The 16,256-nt window shown below is 56.2% G+C and overlaps 2 protein-coding genes across 10 annotated transcripts in view; one reads left to right on the forward strand and one right to left on the reverse strand.

Annotated features, from left to right (window-relative positions):
- Positions 1-3,675, forward strand: part of BCL9L (BCL9 like) — a 28,905-nt gene extending 25,230 nt beyond the window's left edge. For all 9 annotated transcript variants that reach the window (XM_033861964.2, XM_033861966.2, XM_073808108.1 and 6 more), the window contains one exon: positions 274-3,675. In XM_033861964.2, the coding sequence (XP_033717855.1) occupies positions 274-1,367 (1,094 nt within the window). In that variant the 3' untranslated portion in view covers positions 1,368-3,675. The remainder of the gene's footprint in view (positions 1-273) is intronic.
- CXCR5 (C-X-C motif chemokine receptor 5) lies at positions 3,547-15,106 on the reverse strand. Its single transcript, XM_033861970.2, has 2 exons — positions 15,015-15,106; positions 3,547-6,286 (listed from the first exon to the last, which is right to left on the reverse strand). The coding sequence occupies exons 1-2, from the start codon at positions 15,069-15,071 to the stop codon at positions 5,219-5,221; spliced, it is 1,125 nt and encodes a 374-aa protein (XP_033717861.1). The 5' UTR covers positions 15,072-15,106; the 3' UTR covers positions 3,547-5,218.
- Between the last annotated feature and the right edge of the window lie 1,150 nt (positions 15,107-16,256).

Raw genomic sequence — 16,256 nt, forward strand, 5'->3', positions numbered from 1 at the left:
TCCCATTCGTTGTCGCTCAGTGAAGCCAAGCCCAGAAAGCTGGAGTGGTCTTTCCACCTACTGATGTGTCCCTGGCCAGCTGGGCCAGAGCTTGGGCCTCTTGGCTTCTCACGTAAGTGCCTGGAGTCCCTTCCCTCACAGCTAGGGCAGGCCAACGGTGAAAGCCCTCAGCCCTGGTACCAGCCTGGCTGGGGAGTGGGGAAGGACTGAGTTCTGCACCCTCCCCCAGCTGGGTGCACACGGTTCCTGACCCCCGTTTCTCTTTCCCTGCAGGGATCAGCAATAACCAGCCCACCCAGATGCACCTGAACTCAGCCGCTGCCCAGAGCCCCATGGGCATGAACCTGCCAGGCCAGCAGCCCCTGTCCCATGACCCCCCGCCTCCCATGTTGCCCTCCCCCACCCCTCTGGGCTCCAACATTCCACTGCACCCCAATGCACAGGGGGCAGGAGGGCCCCCTCAGAACTCGACGATGATGGCTCCAGGGGGCCCAGACTCCCTGAATGCCCCCTGCGGCCCTGTGCCCAGCTCCTCCCAGATGCTGCCCTTCCCCCCTCGGCTGCAGCAGCCCCACGGTGCCATGGCCCCTAGTGGGGGCGGGGGCGGGGGACCCGGCCTGCAGCAGCACTACCCTTCAGGCATGGCCCTGCCCCCAGAGGACCTGCCCAGCCAGCCGCCAGGCCCCCTGCCCCCCCAGCAGCACCTGATGGGCAAAAGCATGGCCGGCCGCATGGGCGACGCATACCCCCCGGGCGTGCTCCCCGGGGTGGCGTCAGTGCTGAACGACCCTGAGCTGAGCGAGGTGATCCGGCCCACCCCGACGGGGATCCCCGAGTTCGACTTGTCCAGGATCATCCCCTCGGAGAAGCCAAGCAGCACCCTCCAGTACTTCCCCAAGAGCGAGAACCAGCCCCCCAAGGCCCAGCCCCCCAATCTGCATCTCATGAACCTGCAGAACATGATGGCGGAGCAGACCCCCTCCCGGCCCCCCAACCTCCCGGGCCAGCAGGGCGTCCAGCGGGGGCTCAACATGTCCATGTGCCACCCCGGACAGATGTCCTTGCTGGGCAGGACAGGTGTGCCCTCACAGCAGGGCATGGTGCCCCATGGCCTGCACCAGGGGGTCATGGCCCCTCCACAAGGCCTCATGACCCAGCAGAATTTCATGCTGATGAAGCAGCGGGGAGTGGGCGGTGAGGTCTACAGCCAGCCCCCCCACATGCTCCCCCCGCAGGGCTCTCTCATGGGCCCCCCGCCCCAGCAGAACCTCATGGTGTCCCACCCGCTGCGGCAGCGCAGTGTGTCTCTGGACAGCCAGATGGGCTACCTCCCGGCGCCGGGCGGCATGGCCAACCTGCCCTTCTAGCAGTCCCCGTGGGGGGCTGGAGCTGGGGCGATACTGCAAATAGGATAACCTTAAGAAAGTTTCTTCCCCTTCGGTGTTGGGATGGCCTGGGTCAAGGGGTGGGGTGGAGGGGGTGGGAGGGGGCTTGTGTGGGGAGTGGCATTTGTGGAAACCAGATGTGTTGGCAGCTTAGGGGGAAGTGGCAGAGTGGGGTGGGGGATTTGGGATGGGGGTTGGTCCCATTTCGGCCGCCAGGACTGCCCCCCCCCCCGCCAGTCCTACGGAGCCTCGATTTTCCCTCTTTCTCTGCGTCCGATTTTCCCTCTTTCTCTGCTTCTGCCCTCTTCAGCTTTGCTTTCAGAGCCCTGTATCTAATCCTTGGCAGGGAGTGGAAGGAGAGGAGAGGCCTCTCCCTCTCCCTCCCCTTCCTGCTGCTGTCTCCTCCGGGAGCTTCACTTTCCTCCTCTTGGTTTCTCTGCCCCCACCCCCCCGTTTTTCCTTCTGTCTTCTCCTGCCTCAGTTCCTCTCCCTGATGATGTGTCTGACCCCCTCTCCCACCCCAACCTGCAGGCGGCTGGCCAGGTGGGCAGGCGCCAGCCGTAGCTGTAAATAGAGCGCTGCGCTTTTGTGCCGGTTTGTGTGTGTGCTGTATTTCTGTGTTTTGATAGAAGTCACACAAAAAAAGGATAAAAGAAACCCTTCCCCCCTTTTTCAAATGATTGCCCCTTCCATTCCCCTGGACCCAGGGGCACGCAGTCTGACACACCTGCCCGCTGTGGCAGTGTCTCTGGGTCAATAAAGGATACCATTCCGGTCCCGTCCCCCAGTGGTGAAATGACGTAGCTACACCCACACCTAAACTGAGGTCAGACCACCTAGGCGTCCACCTGGTGAGCCCCAGCAGGGCTGAGACCCCCCAGGGCGGCAGCCTGTCTGCTGCTGAGTGATTCAGGAGAACGCGTGCATGTGCACGTGTGTTTGCCCCACAGAGGTGACACGGGGCCCTGGCTTCCTAGCTGTGGATGTCTGGTGTCCCCTGCTGCTACATCTTAGCCAGAACTTGAAGTCCTTGGTCCCCAGTCCGGGATGAAGGCAAGGAGGACGAGGCGGAGACTGTGTGGCCCCCTCGTGTGGAGCCGTGGAGGGGTGGCCTGGGGAGCCGAATGGTCCTTTGCCCGCTGCAGTGGCTCTGGGCCAGGTAGCCCCCAGGGCCATGACTCTTCCAGAGGCTACCACTTACTTCTTATCACCAAAGGAGGAAAGGAAAAGGGTTTGGCCAAGTCGGTCTGTCTCCCTCCAGCCTCCACCCGCTGAGGATGGAATAGAGAGAGTGTTGGATTCCGAGCAGGAGGGCGTCTTCCCGCTTCTCTCTGCCTGGCCGATCGCTGGCAAGGTCCCTCTGCCCAGAGCTCAGGGCTCTGTGCCCACCCAGGCGCAGCCACTGCCTTCCCCTCAGCCCCCGGCTCTTTCCCATACGAGCTCCCCACCCGCCTCTGGTCAGAGCTGAAGCCATACACGATTGGGTGTTTTGCCCCCCTCAGCCCCAGGAGTAAAACACTTCTCCTTTTCTCACTTCCTTTCCTGCCTTGTGAGGTGGCAGGGCAGCTACCTGGCTGAGGCCTTTTGTACCCCACCTCCAGGGCCAAGGGCCATTTCTAGACAAGGTGTCTTCTGCCGTGGCCCCGTCCCCAGCCTTCCTGACCTGAGGGCCTGGTCTCCCATTGGCAGCTGTGATACAAAGGGAATTTGTCCCCAGTTCTCCCAGTCTGGTGCTGTCCTCAGTACCCCGGTCAGCCAGGTCAAGTGCTTCCTCCGGGGCTGGCTGCGAGCTCCTGCCTCCCCCAGCCCCTCCCAGGGGCCAGGGCCTGGTCCCCCGTGTTCAGGGGCCACCTGTCCTCAGTCCCGCCAGACACGTTCCCACCCTGTCTCAACCCGGGCCTCGTGCCCTTGAGTCCCCCACCCATGACCCAATACTCCCAAACCGACTCTTAAGTGTTTCCTGCGCAGAGGAGAGATGGGTCAGACTGAAAAGGGCCCGATGCCCTCCCCCTCCCCCGCTCCTCCCACCTCTGCCACCAGACTAGCTTTCCAAGGTGAATTCCACAGGCCAGCTACTTCCCTCCATCCATGGCCACACCCCCAGCCATTTTGTACCATTATATAAATATATATATAAATATAAATATATAAATACAATATGTGAAGACATCTTCTTGGTTTTTATTTTGAAACAATTTTTAGGCTTGTTCCGGGGGTCTCTGTGCTGCCTGTACTGTATTGACCTGTTTTATAGGTGCCTTTTTATTAAAAAGAGAAAATTAAAAATCCAGTTTCTTGCTGTCTTGCTTCTGTGTCTGGCTCCTCCGCTGCCCAGCTTACTATTGGGTGCTGGGACGAAAAAGGGGCCCCAGGGATTCCCTGGTGTTCCACGGTGAAGACCTAGTCCCTTGGGTCACAGCTCTGATCTCCCCTGCGGGGGCCTCTTAGGGACCTGGGCTGACTGGCTTGAGTGGGCCTGGGCAACCGATGTGCGCCCTCAGCAGCTGCAGGGGTCCCTGGTGTCCCATTCTAGGCAGACCAGAGGCTGGGGAGGAGGCAGGGAGAGCCCTCCCCGGGCAGGGGGCAGGCAGGCGCGGAGCAGCTTCCTCTGGTTCCATCTGAGTAGTATCCTCTCGGGGCAGGGCCCAGCTTCCTGGAGCCCGGGGACTTCCCTGCCTAGGCCTGCTTGTCACACTGCCCAGCCCAAGGGGATGCCTCGCGGCTCTTGCTGCGGCCCAGAGAGATGGCCTGGCCTGCAGGCAGGGGGCTGGATGAGATGACCCCCAGGGACCCCTTAGGTCTCTTTCCTCGGGAGGTCTCCATCTCTGCTCCACGGTCAGATTCTCTCTGTGGCTCCAGGAGTTTCTCCTGGCTGTGTAGTTTGCGGGGAGAGGGGAAGGGAAGAACGCATCTGTCCCCTTCCGCATCGGTGCCCAGACCCACCAGGGCCCTGGACCCTGCTGTCCTTGGCCTGCCCTGGGAGCTTTCCACCCTGGGCAGAGAAGACAGCTGGCTTTGGTTAATACTTGTTCATCCTTGGAGCTGGGGAAGGAGAATCTTTCCTTTCCTTGGTTGGGCTCCTCTCTGCTGACCTTAGTCCTTCTCTAGGATGCTGGCTGGTCTCTGAGGGCACCTGGAGTCTGCCTCAGGCTGCAGACCTCCCAGGGCCCAGTGACATGGGGCTGGCCCGGCGCCATTTTGGTCAGAGCCAGGGGCAGCCACCCGGACCGGGTCATCCTGAGCTTCCTGCTTGGTCAAGATGCTGCAGGGCTGGTGACCTGAAAGAATGTCTGTGCTTAGTAGGCACTGAGACATGTTAAGGCCCCGCTCTGCTGCCAGCTGGCCTTTCCTCAGCCTTAACCTCCATCCATGCCCTGGTGCTCAGCTGCTTGTTACTTTTGGCAGGTGGGGTGGGAGGAGAGGTGGGTGGTTGTGGAGGTCGGTGGTCCATAAGATGATGGAGTACGTTCTGGAAGGGGAATGACTTTCCCTATCGACGGGGGCAGAAGGAAAATTTCTTTCTTGAGCTTTGGATGGTTAGGATGAGAGAAGGTAAGTGTGGTCCTCTCAGCCCAAAGTGATGCAGACGAGCACAGGTATCCTTTGCTTTGCCCTTGGGCTGCTTTCCCCTCCCTGGGCCCCAGCCTAGACCCGGGGCTGGGAGAAGAGCTGGCGGGGTTGTCCTGGAAAGAGGGGTTGGTTCCTCCAGCTGCCCCATATGAGGACACTGGCCAAGGCGAGCTCTTAGGATCCCAGATCCTGTTGGAAGGAGTTCGAGCATCACTGCCTGCCCCAAGGAAAGCAGAAACAAGGGGGTGCGGGGTGGCTAGGACCTAGAAGGTGGTGAGGGAGGTGGCATTCTCTGACTCCGAGAGGCTGCTCTTGCGCCAACTAGGGAAGAACTGGCAAAGAGAGGCAGGGCCGGCACAGCCCAGCTTGGTCAGAAGCCGCGACAGGTCACTGCGGAACTTCACGCCGGCAAACGTGTAGAGCATGGGATTGAGGCAGCAGTGGGCCAGGCCCAGGAACTCACTCATGGTGATGGCCACGGAGAGATAGCCATTGAACTCACAGCTACTGCCCAGCGCCTTCAGCCTCGTCAGGGTGTCCAGGAAGATAACAACGTGGTAGGGTGACCAGCAGAGAAAGAAGACACTTGTCACAAGGATGGCCACCCTGACCGCCTTCTGCCGCTGAGGACGCCGCTGGGCCTGGCACAGCCTGTGCACCACCCCGACATAGCACCAGGTCATCACCAGCATCGGCAGCAGGAATCCTCCGATGTGATAGAGAAAGCGGGAGGCGAACCAGGCGTTGGTTTCGGCCTGGTTCTCCTGGGGGAAGGTGCAGTGTGGCAGAGAGTCGTTGTAATGGGGTTGACTGACCTTGGCAAAAAGGATCTCTGGCAAGGCAAAGAAGACGCCCGCCAGCCAGATGGTTGCACAGGTGATGTGGATGGAGAGGAGGCGGCGGTGGCGGTAGGCGTGGACGGCGTGGACGATGGCCAGGTAGCGGTCCACAGCGATGCAGGCCAGGAGCAGGCTGCTGCAGTAGAAGTTGATCTTGTGCAGAGAAATCACGGTTTTGCAGAGGAAGCTGCCCAGGACCCAGCCCACGGAGCCCTCGGCCACAGCAAAGGGCAGGATGAAGACCAGCAGGAGGTCGGCCACCGCCAGGTGGAACAGGAAGGTCTCGGTTGAGCTGCGCGTTTGCCGGTGCCGCTCCAGGATGACCAGCACCAGGATGTTGCCCATCATACCCAGGAGGAAGATGAGGCCATAGGCCACAGGCACGAACACGGCCTTGAAGGAGGTCAGCAGGGGCCCCTCAGCTGTGGAGCAGAGGTGATTTTCCATTGTGTGGGTCTCCATACTGTCATTGTAGCTGCCTAATTCCTTGTACTGCAAGGGCAAGGAGACAGGAGGGTGGGAACTGAGAACCAGTCTTTCCTCTCAGAGAGGGACCCAGACCCCCTGGTAGAGTAATCCTATCCCCCCAGGCTAACTGCTTTTGTCCCTGCACTCCCAGTCTGCCCACGGACCAAATCCCAGTTTCCCTTTGTGTTCCTCAAACAAATCCCGTTGTCTTTTCCAACTTCAGTTTTCGTCTGTAAACATCCCTCACTGGGTAGTGACAAAGATGAAAGGAGATATATGGTGTGGATGTGCTTCATAAACTCTGAAGGGCTGGGCACCTGTAAGTCGTTTCTCATTTGCGAGGCCTCAGGTGTGGAAGGATGCAGCTGCAGGGGCTGGAATCAGGGCTTCCATTTGGGGGAATGGATCTGGTTAGGACAAAGAGCCATCTCTTCCGATTCTGAACAGAACAGAGGGCACTCAGACCTAGGATCCTGCTGAAGGGGTGGATGCTGGTATGGCCTGCTGGCTTGCTCTCAGTCTGTCCCCTCGTTCCTTCATTATATCTGAAATTGTAGTAAGAGCCTCTTTTTTGTTTAATCGGCACAGCAAGCCCAAGGCATGTGATACTCCGGTTTCACCCATGTCTCGCCAGAGATCGGGTCTGCTTGAACCCACGCTGATGTAACTCCCACCACGACACAGCACTGCCTGGCTGCCCTGCCTGCTACTCCCTGTCACCAGCAAACGCCTCACTCTGCTCCCTTCTCCGCGAGGGGAGGGGGAGGGGGGAGGGGGGAGGGGGAGGCTTCCAAGTGAAGGGGATGTGCCCACTCTGTCTCCGGAAGCTCACTCCTCCCTTGCCTCCCTCTCCCTCCCCCAGCCCTCCCCACCCCAGCACTCAGGTTGTTTACCCAGCTAACCGCAAAGGAAGGCAGGGCGCCTGTTTTCATACCTTTCACTCACAGCTGCCCCCCTGCACCTGCTCCTCACCTCCCAGCTCTGTTCTTCCCACACCCTCCCCTAACCATACACCTCTCCACAGCATTTCAAGACCAATTATAACCAGCTTATGTGGCTTCAAAAAGGCACTTCTGGAAACGATGAGCCCCAGGGAGAGAGAGGATGGGAGAGGGTACCGGGCACCCAGGCTCAGGGTGGTCCCACCCTGCCCTCCTTCCTGGAGAGCGAGGGTCCCACACAAGCAGGGGGTGGTTGTACTGTTACCCAGGGCCCCAGCTGTGGGTCATACACTTCTTCTCCATGGTGGGAAGACCCATTCCCCAACCTGGGCCTTTCCTTCCGGTTCCTGAGAGAAGCGGGTGGGAGGATACATTTGTGCCGTGGCAGAGTCATAGGCTGGCCCGACCCCAGCATCCCTCTGCCATAGCCCAAGTGTAGCCCTTCTTCACCCTAATGCTCAGGACTACTGTCTCCCCATGGGTCCCGTTCTCACTGACTTCTCCACTCTTATCCACCTCCTGCACAGAGGACAGGATGAGTTTTTCAACCCACGAATACCATCACATCAGTGTCCTGCTTAAAATCTTTTACTGGTTCCCTGTTACCTCTAAGCAGTGGTTTTCTTTTCTTTTTGTCTTTATCTTTTTTTTTTTCAGTTTCATAGAATTAAAAAAAATTATCGCAGTAGAGTTGATTTAAAATGTTGTGTTAGTCATATTTAAAAGCAAAGCCAGTTATAAGGAAAAGTCATGTTTGGGATCAAGTTCGTCAATAGAAGATTGGAGGAAGCCAACCTCAGGGCATTCACACAGCAGAATACAATGCAGTGCTCAAAAAGAAGTGAGGTTTACCTGCGCGTTCTCTTAGGAAGAGATGTTTCCCATACATTACTAAATTTCAGAACTAATTGTGAGGCCTCCCATACAGCATAAGTCCATGGACTTTCTTTGCAGGTTTTACTGGGGTTGGGGGGGCGCGGTGGGAAGGGAGGGAGCCTCTGGTCCTCCCGTCTTTAAACCAGACACCCTTGTCTCATGTGGTGTTTCACACATATGCTTTTGTTTATGAAAATGGTTCTGCTTTCACTGGAAGACCATGGACTTGCAGGGTGAGGTCTAAACTCCTCTACTGGGCCTTTACATGTTTGCAAACTGTATATTCCCCTGACCTTTCAAACCTTCTCTTCCACTTTATCGCTTTATCCCTCTCCTTCAGGTTCATCGTTCTCCTGGCTGCCTGCCCCCGTCACGCTGATACAATCCTGTCTCTAAAACTCTTCCTTTCGCCCAGCAGTCCTTTCTTCCCAAGTCTGCCTATTGCTATGCTTCCTTCAAGGCCCCACTCAATCCCACCTTCCTATGTCCTTCCTAACTCTTCTGCTTGGAATTACATTCTCTCTTCTTCCATCACGTGTGCTTTTATTACCTCACTCAGGGTTGGGATGTCGGTGGCCTCATTGGATGGTGAGCTCCCGGGGGAGCTTACAAGGCCATGTGTTTTACACATGCCAGACATGATGCAGATGTGTGCTGCACCGCTTGGAGAGCAGTTTCCCAGATAAGGCCAGGGGACCTCGTATTCTGGGACTCTGGGGTAGTTCCTCCCTGTGCCTCAGCAGACTCAGACACTCCTTCCCACCCTTCTTCAGTTTTTGCCTCTTCCCAATGCTCTTGACAGCCTAGAGCCTATCTTGGGTTCTCTAACCATATTGGGAGTTATTTCCAACATCGTCACTGAATACAACCATTTGATTCATCCTGGAATTCAGCAGGAGTTAAACGGGAAGGCAGTGAGATGAGCTGTTTTCATGCAGAGCAAAGCAATTGAGACAGAAGGAGAAGAGATGCAGGGTTTGGTGCAGTCAGCGGGGCTGGACTCCATCTACCTTGTGGTGGGAGCCTGGCCCTCCCACTGCCCAGCAGAGGGCTTAGGTGCAGCCAGCCTGTCTGGTCCAGAACCACTCAAGTCCTGCCCTCTAGAGCATTCCTGTTGAAGGGTTTGCTGCTCATCTAAAGTCAACACAGTGAGACAAGTCCCTAGGAGCCCAGAGCCCCCGTCTCCTGAGAACCCAGGTTTCGAGGAGGGTTGGGAGTGGGGGACTGTCTTTCCCTTCTTGCCAAGAGGTCATGGTTCGGCAGAGCGCTCAGGCAGAGAGGAGAAGACAGAGGAAGCTGGTGTGAGGAGGGCTGAGAGATGGCGCTGCCTCTCAGCAGGAGGTGTCAAACAGACATCCTGGGGCCTCAGGAGTGGCACGTGTTAAAGCCACTTCCCACGGCCAGGGGATCCCGCACACCCGCCCTTCCTCAGATCATGGAGGTAGGTCATGGAGCAAGATCAGCTCTGGCCCAGTGGGAAGTTAGGAATCAGGAATCCTGAATGCTGCGGGGAGTGGGCGCGGAAGGGAGCCCCCCAAGACTCACACCCAGAGGGAGCTCAGGTGGGCCATCTGGCCGAGCACTCACTCATCCTTCGCTGGGAGAAGCTGCAGGAAGCCACGGCCCTCAGGCACACACACACTCTGATGGCAGCTTGACCCCGTATAGACTCAGACATGTGACTGCTGGGGCCACGACAGCATGCGGCATAAGCAGGTACCCAGTGGACAGTAGCGTAACAGAGGCCAGGGACCCAGGCCTCAAAGAAAGCAAGAAAACACGATGACTGGGGTGAAGCTGTGCAGAGGGCAGGAGTGGGGACTAGAACATTCTGTGTCCTGGTATTGAGGTGCCAGGAGAAGGGAGGATGGAGGGAGAGATCAAAGTGCTTGGAATTACAAAGATTACTCTTCCTACCCCCACTCCACCCCTCTGCCCCTCCCTTCTTTCCTTCCTCAGGAGCCTCTGTAGGACCCAGGCCCCTCCCTGGATAATTAAGTCCTCCAAGCCCCATCTGACTTCAAATAATGAGGCTGTCTCACTGCCCTGCAGTGGCCGGTGTGAAGCTCAGCAAACGTTTGCAGATGGGGCTCTGTGTCAGCAGGTGGGCAGCGGGTGTCTAGGACCTTCCTCAGGGGTCTGTCCTGGATCCTCTCCTCTTTTTCACTCTCAACCCTGTCTTGGGTGATACGGCTGCGGGAGGCTTTCAGACAGTGCAGAGTTCTCTACAACCTGGAACTACAGGCCCAAACTGACCAGATGGAATTGGTAAAGAAAAATGTAGAGACCTAGATGGGGTTTAAAACTTCAACTCTTCAGGGACAGGTTGGAGAAGACCTGACTTAACAACTGTTTATGAGAAAAAGACCTGAGAGCTTGTTGACTGCAATCTTCAGATGAGTCAACAGGGTGGCGTGGCTGCCAGCAGGGCTTTGTTGCCTTATCTAGGTGAACAGAAACCTGTAGGTGGGCACCTGACACCAACCCAGTTTGTTTGGGCTGGACAAGGGTGATCAGTTCTTAAGGGGTCTGGAAATCCCCACCCTGGGGGGAAGTTTCCAGGTCCCGGGCTGTGGTGTCCAGGAAAGAGAAGACTTGAGTCCAGGAGAGCTGGCCCCTTCGAGGACTGGAAAGAGCTCCCATGGCGAGAAGGCAGGATGGGCTTATTGTGTGAGGTCCTAGTGGGTAGAGCAGGAGAAATGGGCAGAGGTTGGGATTGGGGGTGTTTCAGTCAAAGGAGAAAGAACCTTCTAACAGGCAGAACTGTCGAACCATAGGTTGGGGCCCTTGGGAGGAAGAGGAATGTTTGAGGCCAAGTGTGTGGGAAGGGATTCCTGCTCTGGAAAGGAAGCTGGGCCCTGCCCTCAGATGCCCCTTGCTCACAGCTCCTAGATGCTCCGAGTCTCTGGCTGTCATGCCCTGCCCTGCGCTGTTCTGGTTCTCAGTGTCACCTTCATCTAGCTCAGCACCTGGGTGGGAGCCGTTGCTTCTCCAGCCTGTCTGTCCTGCACTGAGCGAATGGCCCAGCCTGACTTGCTTCTCAGCCCCCAGGAGGGAGGCAGGGCTGCTGAGTGCTTGACTCATCCAGGCCCAACTCCAGGGCTCCAGGGGCCTGAGTCATACTCGCTGCAAGAGGCGTCTACACACAGACGCGGTTCATCACTCTGGCTATAGGGGACACACACAGGCTCCGTCTCCTTTTATGTCTCTGGCTGGATATTCCTAACCCAGAGACAGGAGTCGTGAGTAGGACCAGCCAGGGCGTCTCTCATTCCAGCTTTCTGTGGCTTGAGGGGTGCGGGGGTCTGGAAGAAGGAGGCTGGGCTGAGGGGTGAGGGCGGAGGACTTTATCCCTTCCCCACTCTTCCTTTAGAGGGCCCACACCCCCTAAAGACCATCTGAGACTCTGGCTGGCCATTTGTCACATCTCCCCCTTCTCCCCGCCCCCACCCCTCAGGAGCGAGCCCGCCAGGCTCCTCTTCCATCTCCAACCCAAGTGTTTTGGCCATTAGGAACTACTGTGGGTGTGGTTCTGGGGGGAGACTTTAAGCTACCCCTACCTCTGCACTGAGTCTTTAGGTTTCAAGGGGTCCCCCTTGGCACCCCAGATCAATTTGCACTTTGGGGACAGAGCCACGCAGTCCGAGGGACAGGTAGACAGGTCTCTTAGGTGTGTTCGGTAACCTCCTGAAGCCATCTCCCGGGTCAGTACTGATTTGAAATATTTTGTCCCATCGTTCCTGAAAGAATACACATTCTTGTGTCCTGATTCTCAGTCCCAAATTCATGGTCACTTTTTCTGCCATTGTGCCAGAGGAGTGGTTCAGCCACAGTCTGTGTCCTCACTGAAGGCAAGAATTCCTGATGGAGACTGTGGTCTCTGTGCCTGAGCCCACACTTGCCCCAACACTGACCCCTCCCCAGGCTAGCCCTGGGTCTCTCCCTCATCTCTGACCCTTCCAATCACCCCCAGTTGGGGCTTCTTCCACTGGGGTTCCTCTGGGACTTTTGACCTGGTTTGGGAGGGGGTGAGCCTCCCTTCCCCCAAGGTAAACCCCAGAAACAGCCTGAGCTGGTTTTGGTTCCTCTTCTTCACACCTCCTTGATGAAATGGGACAGTGCATATGAATGGCCTTCCCGTCCTGTGATGCGCTGAAGTCATAGTCTGTGGGGGGTCATCCCTGGGGAAGGGTCAGGGGAAGCCAGGCCCTGGGGCCGGACCACCTTCACCCTGCTCTATAGCAGCTTCTCCTCCTGGCTGGTGTACCGGGTGGGGCTGGAGGTGCAGTTTATGACCGACCGCTGTAGGTACCCCAGGTCCTAGGTCTGTCAAGAGGAGGCGGCATGCTTTCAGATCCAGGTTCCTATGGACAGAGGCTTTTCTAGGTCTGCCTAGATCTGCCTTCCCAGCAGGATGGGTCCCTGGAGTGCCCACCCCAGGGACCTGGCTCCTAGTTTCTGGTACTTAGCCGTCTAGAGTTTTTCTGTTTGGATCCACCGTTCATGGGAATTAGCAACCTATCTCAAGAAAATGGACATTTTGAACAGTTGATCTTAGAATGCAAGAGGAGGGAGGGAAGATAGGATGCCCAACACTTGGTTTATGGCCAAGAGCCCCCAGTTCTTAACCCAGCATTGGAGTCTAGAACCCAGTGTTCTAGGACACTGAACTGATACTTGGTTTGGACCAGAAGAGGGAGAGGAATAGGAAGCAAAATAATAGAACTGAGACTAACTCCAGAGAGAAATGGGGAGTTGAGACACTCAGCGGAGCAGCACAAATCAGTACATACTTATTGAGAAGCTACCGCATACAAGACTCTTCTGCCGCCCTGCCACGCCAGGGCCCCTGTGCTGGGAGATACCGTCAGGGAGACTGTCAAAACTGCTCGAGGTCCTGCTGTGAGTGGCGGGGCGGGTGGAGAGAGAGGGTCTGGACTTCTGAGGGGGCAACAGCCCTGGAGAGAGAGTGTATGGGAGGTGAGTGCAGATGGGATGAGGTGCTGGGGGCTGGCTTGAAGAAAGGTCCAGGGCCCGGATGGTCCTAGGACTCCTGGCTCCTGGCCCGACCCTGATGGAGGGGGTTCAGGCCTGCAGGGATGCCTGGACTGAGACCACTCATTTGAGGCATGACATGAAGTGAGTCACCGCTCCCTCTCCCCGGGCTGCAGGTTTTCTTTGGTATGTGGGACATGCCCGGCTGTACCCCTGCCGCCACCTGTCTCTAGTAGGTCACGCAGTGGAGTGAGGCGTGCAGTTAGGGGAACTCTTGAGGTTTCTCAGAAGCCAGAACCGGCCAGGTCTCGAGTTGGTTACTGTGATATCCAACTGGGTCAGCGCTCGTGGTCAGCTTGAAGCTTCGGGCAGAGGAAGACGCCCGGTAACCTAGTCAGGTGAGGCCAGGGGCCAGGGCGGGGGGCCAGGGTGGGAGCACATTGCCTTGTCAGGGTTGTGGGGTTTTAGTCTGATTGGACTCAGGGCCAGCTTTATGGGCGTGAGACCGGTACCGTCACGCAGGGCCCAGCACTTAGAAGAGCCCCGTGCTTGGTTTAGCGCTCTGCTGTCTCTATCTTGACATTTTTAACAGAGGCCCTGCATGTTCATTTTGCATTGGGTCCCACAAATTAAGCAGCATGTCTGATTAGCCTGATGGTTCTGGCTCTGCTTTTATCGGAGGGTCGGATCTGAGAAGACAGACTTTGGGTACTTATCCCTTCCCCCACCTCCCCATGCTCTGCTTACGCTTCCAAGTCTTGGGATCTGGGCAAGCGAGAGGCAGACTTTTCCAAGCAAGTCTGGGAACACAGCTGGTGGAGTTACAGTATAGACTCCAGCCAGGGGAGCTAGAGGGAGTCGGAGACCATCTCAGGGTGAGTTTAGGGCCAGGAGAGCTGGCAGGTATAGGAGGAAAAGTTTGGACCTTTAGAAAAGGATCCAGCCCAGAATTTAGCTCAGAGAGAAGTTCTTTTCCTAGCAGTGCCCTTGGCCATGGGGGAAAGGGAGTGAAGACTACAAGGAAGTTTCCCTAAGGTCCTTACAAGCAGCCCTCTGCTGCCCTCACACAGGAGCCTTGGGTCTCTGGTTGAGCTGCTCCTTACATACGCCTTCTGGGGACCCAGTAACAGCCAAGCTCTGCTTCACGGGACAGTCTTGGGTGGGTGGCAGACAGTGACGCTGGGGACTATTTTCTTAGCCCACCGAAAAATACCTAATCTCTAGAGAGCCCAGTCCTCTGAGGGAGGCCACAATGTGCTCAGAGACACTTCTAGGATTAACACCGAGTTCTTCCACTAACTTGATACCAGCTTGGCACCCCCTACTTCCTGACCCCAGCCCACTGGGGTCCTCTCCCCTGCTGACCATCTCCTTGGGTTTAGCACATAATCATTGTCTACGAGCTTCTGGTGAGTAATTTTTTTTTCTTCTTGGCTAGCCCAAGAAGTGCCAAGAACAGGCTCTCACCTTCTCTATCCAAGAGAGAATGTCGTGCCCCGATGACAGAATCGTAGAGCAAGAGATGAATAAACATACACTGATTGGTCAACTAGCAATGCCAGCCTCCTGATATTAAGAAAACCTCCAAAGTACTTTCCCATCTACCCCGTATTCCAGCCGTATGAGATGAGGAGAGGACCCCCTACTGAAGAATGGAGAGGCAAAGTGACTTGTTCTAGGTCCTAGAGCATGTCAGGGAGGATGCAGGACCTGAACCCATACTTCCAATCCCCTCTAAATAAAGGACGTCTATTTAAGGCAGCAGCTCTATTTTCCACGGAATGAGAAATCAAACCTTAAAAGGCAGGCGCCGATGGGCCTGTCTAGATTCTGCTGATCCGCAGTGGGAGAGGACTGCATGTCTTTCCCCTCTTCCTTGGGCCCCGGGCGCAGGATATTTAGAATTCCTGGGCGACCATAAGCTACCTGTCCCTACTCACCAGGTCCTCCAGGTTGTAGTTCATGAGGTCCATGTCCAGGGTTAGGGGGTAGTTCATGGTTGTAGCCGTATGTCACCAGACTGGCCACTGCCTGATGTTGAGAGTTTCTCCGCCTGCTGGCTATAGAGAGGTGGCAGCCGTCAGCTGCAAATTTAAACAAATGAACTGTGTGCTGTCTCCTGGGGCTGCGTAGGACCCAAGGCCTGTCTCACAACTCATCATTTTTTTTTTTTTTTTCCACTGGGTCTTTTGTGTTTTTTTGAAGAAAGAGGGAAAATCCCCACAGCATCAGTGCTAGTCAAGCATTTCAGCTTCTTTCCCAGCAATAGTTGTCTCAGTTGGGGCTTGTAACTGGTTTAAAGGCTGCCGCTCGCTTCTTCTCCCTGTAACTCCACCAGCCTCCCAACAGGGAGTTGTGCCTTGTAATGAAAACCACCACATTGGTCGGGGGCCCCTGAGGGAAACTCCACATAGAAGGGGAGCAGGAGGTGAGCTCTTCCAGGCCCTCTCCTCCAAGCTGCCTCCAAACCCTCATCTGTCTCTCCACTAGGGCAACCCAGCCCCCAGTGTGCCCAGGGCTGAAAGTCCCTTGTCCTGGGAAAGCCCTCAGTCCGAGGCAGACTGGGATACCCTACTTGCATTATCCTTTTGCCCAGGCAGGGGCAAAACCCCTTCCCTTTCTAGCTCAAGTTCAGAAGAGATAGGTTAGAAGTTTTCAAAGGGAGCAACACTAAAACATTGCTGGAAGACAAAAACAAAATTACCCAAATCACCAAGCACAAAAATATAGTCACAGAAGAGTCATCTTCTGGCTCAAAAATAATGATGTTCTAGCTATAAATTAACTCGGTTGGCACGTAAATGGTTAACGTCATAGACTACCCAGCTAGAGTAGATTTTTACATGGGAGGACCCTGAGGCCCAGAGAGGCAGAGTGACGTCCTCAGGACCCACGGCTAGCCAGTGGCAGAGCCAGGACTGAACCCAGGCTTCCTGACTCCATATTCAGTGTTTCCCCTATCCCACCAGGCTGCTACTCTTACAGGCTCAACGGAACCCTTTTCCTTTCCCTCACCTCTGCCCTGTCTGTGGACCCCTACCTTTAAGAAGCTCAATGTAGACACTGATCGACTTCCCCTCCAAGTCTCATCTTCGTGCTTTTCCTTCCAGGAGAGGTCCACAATGATACAAAAACAGCGAGTGCACACACAGAGGCGCCCACACATGATGGGCTCTTTCCCT

This window comes from Tursiops truncatus, chromosome 8 (assembly GCF_011762595.2).
Source record: "Tursiops truncatus isolate mTurTru1 chromosome 8, mTurTru1.mat.Y, whole genome shotgun sequence".
NCBI lineage: Eukaryota > Metazoa > Chordata > Mammalia > Artiodactyla > Delphinidae > Tursiops > Tursiops truncatus.

Excerpts from the sequence above, each read along its gene's own strand:
- CXCR5 (XM_033861970.2), bottom strand. The coding sequence starts at position 15,071 with ATGAACTACCCCCTAACCCTGGACATGGACCTCATGAACTACAACCTG. Across the intron at positions 6,287-15,014 it reads ACTACAACCTGGAGGACCTG|TACAAGGAATTAGGCAGCTA; the intron begins GTGAGTAGGGAC and ends TTGCCCTTGCAG.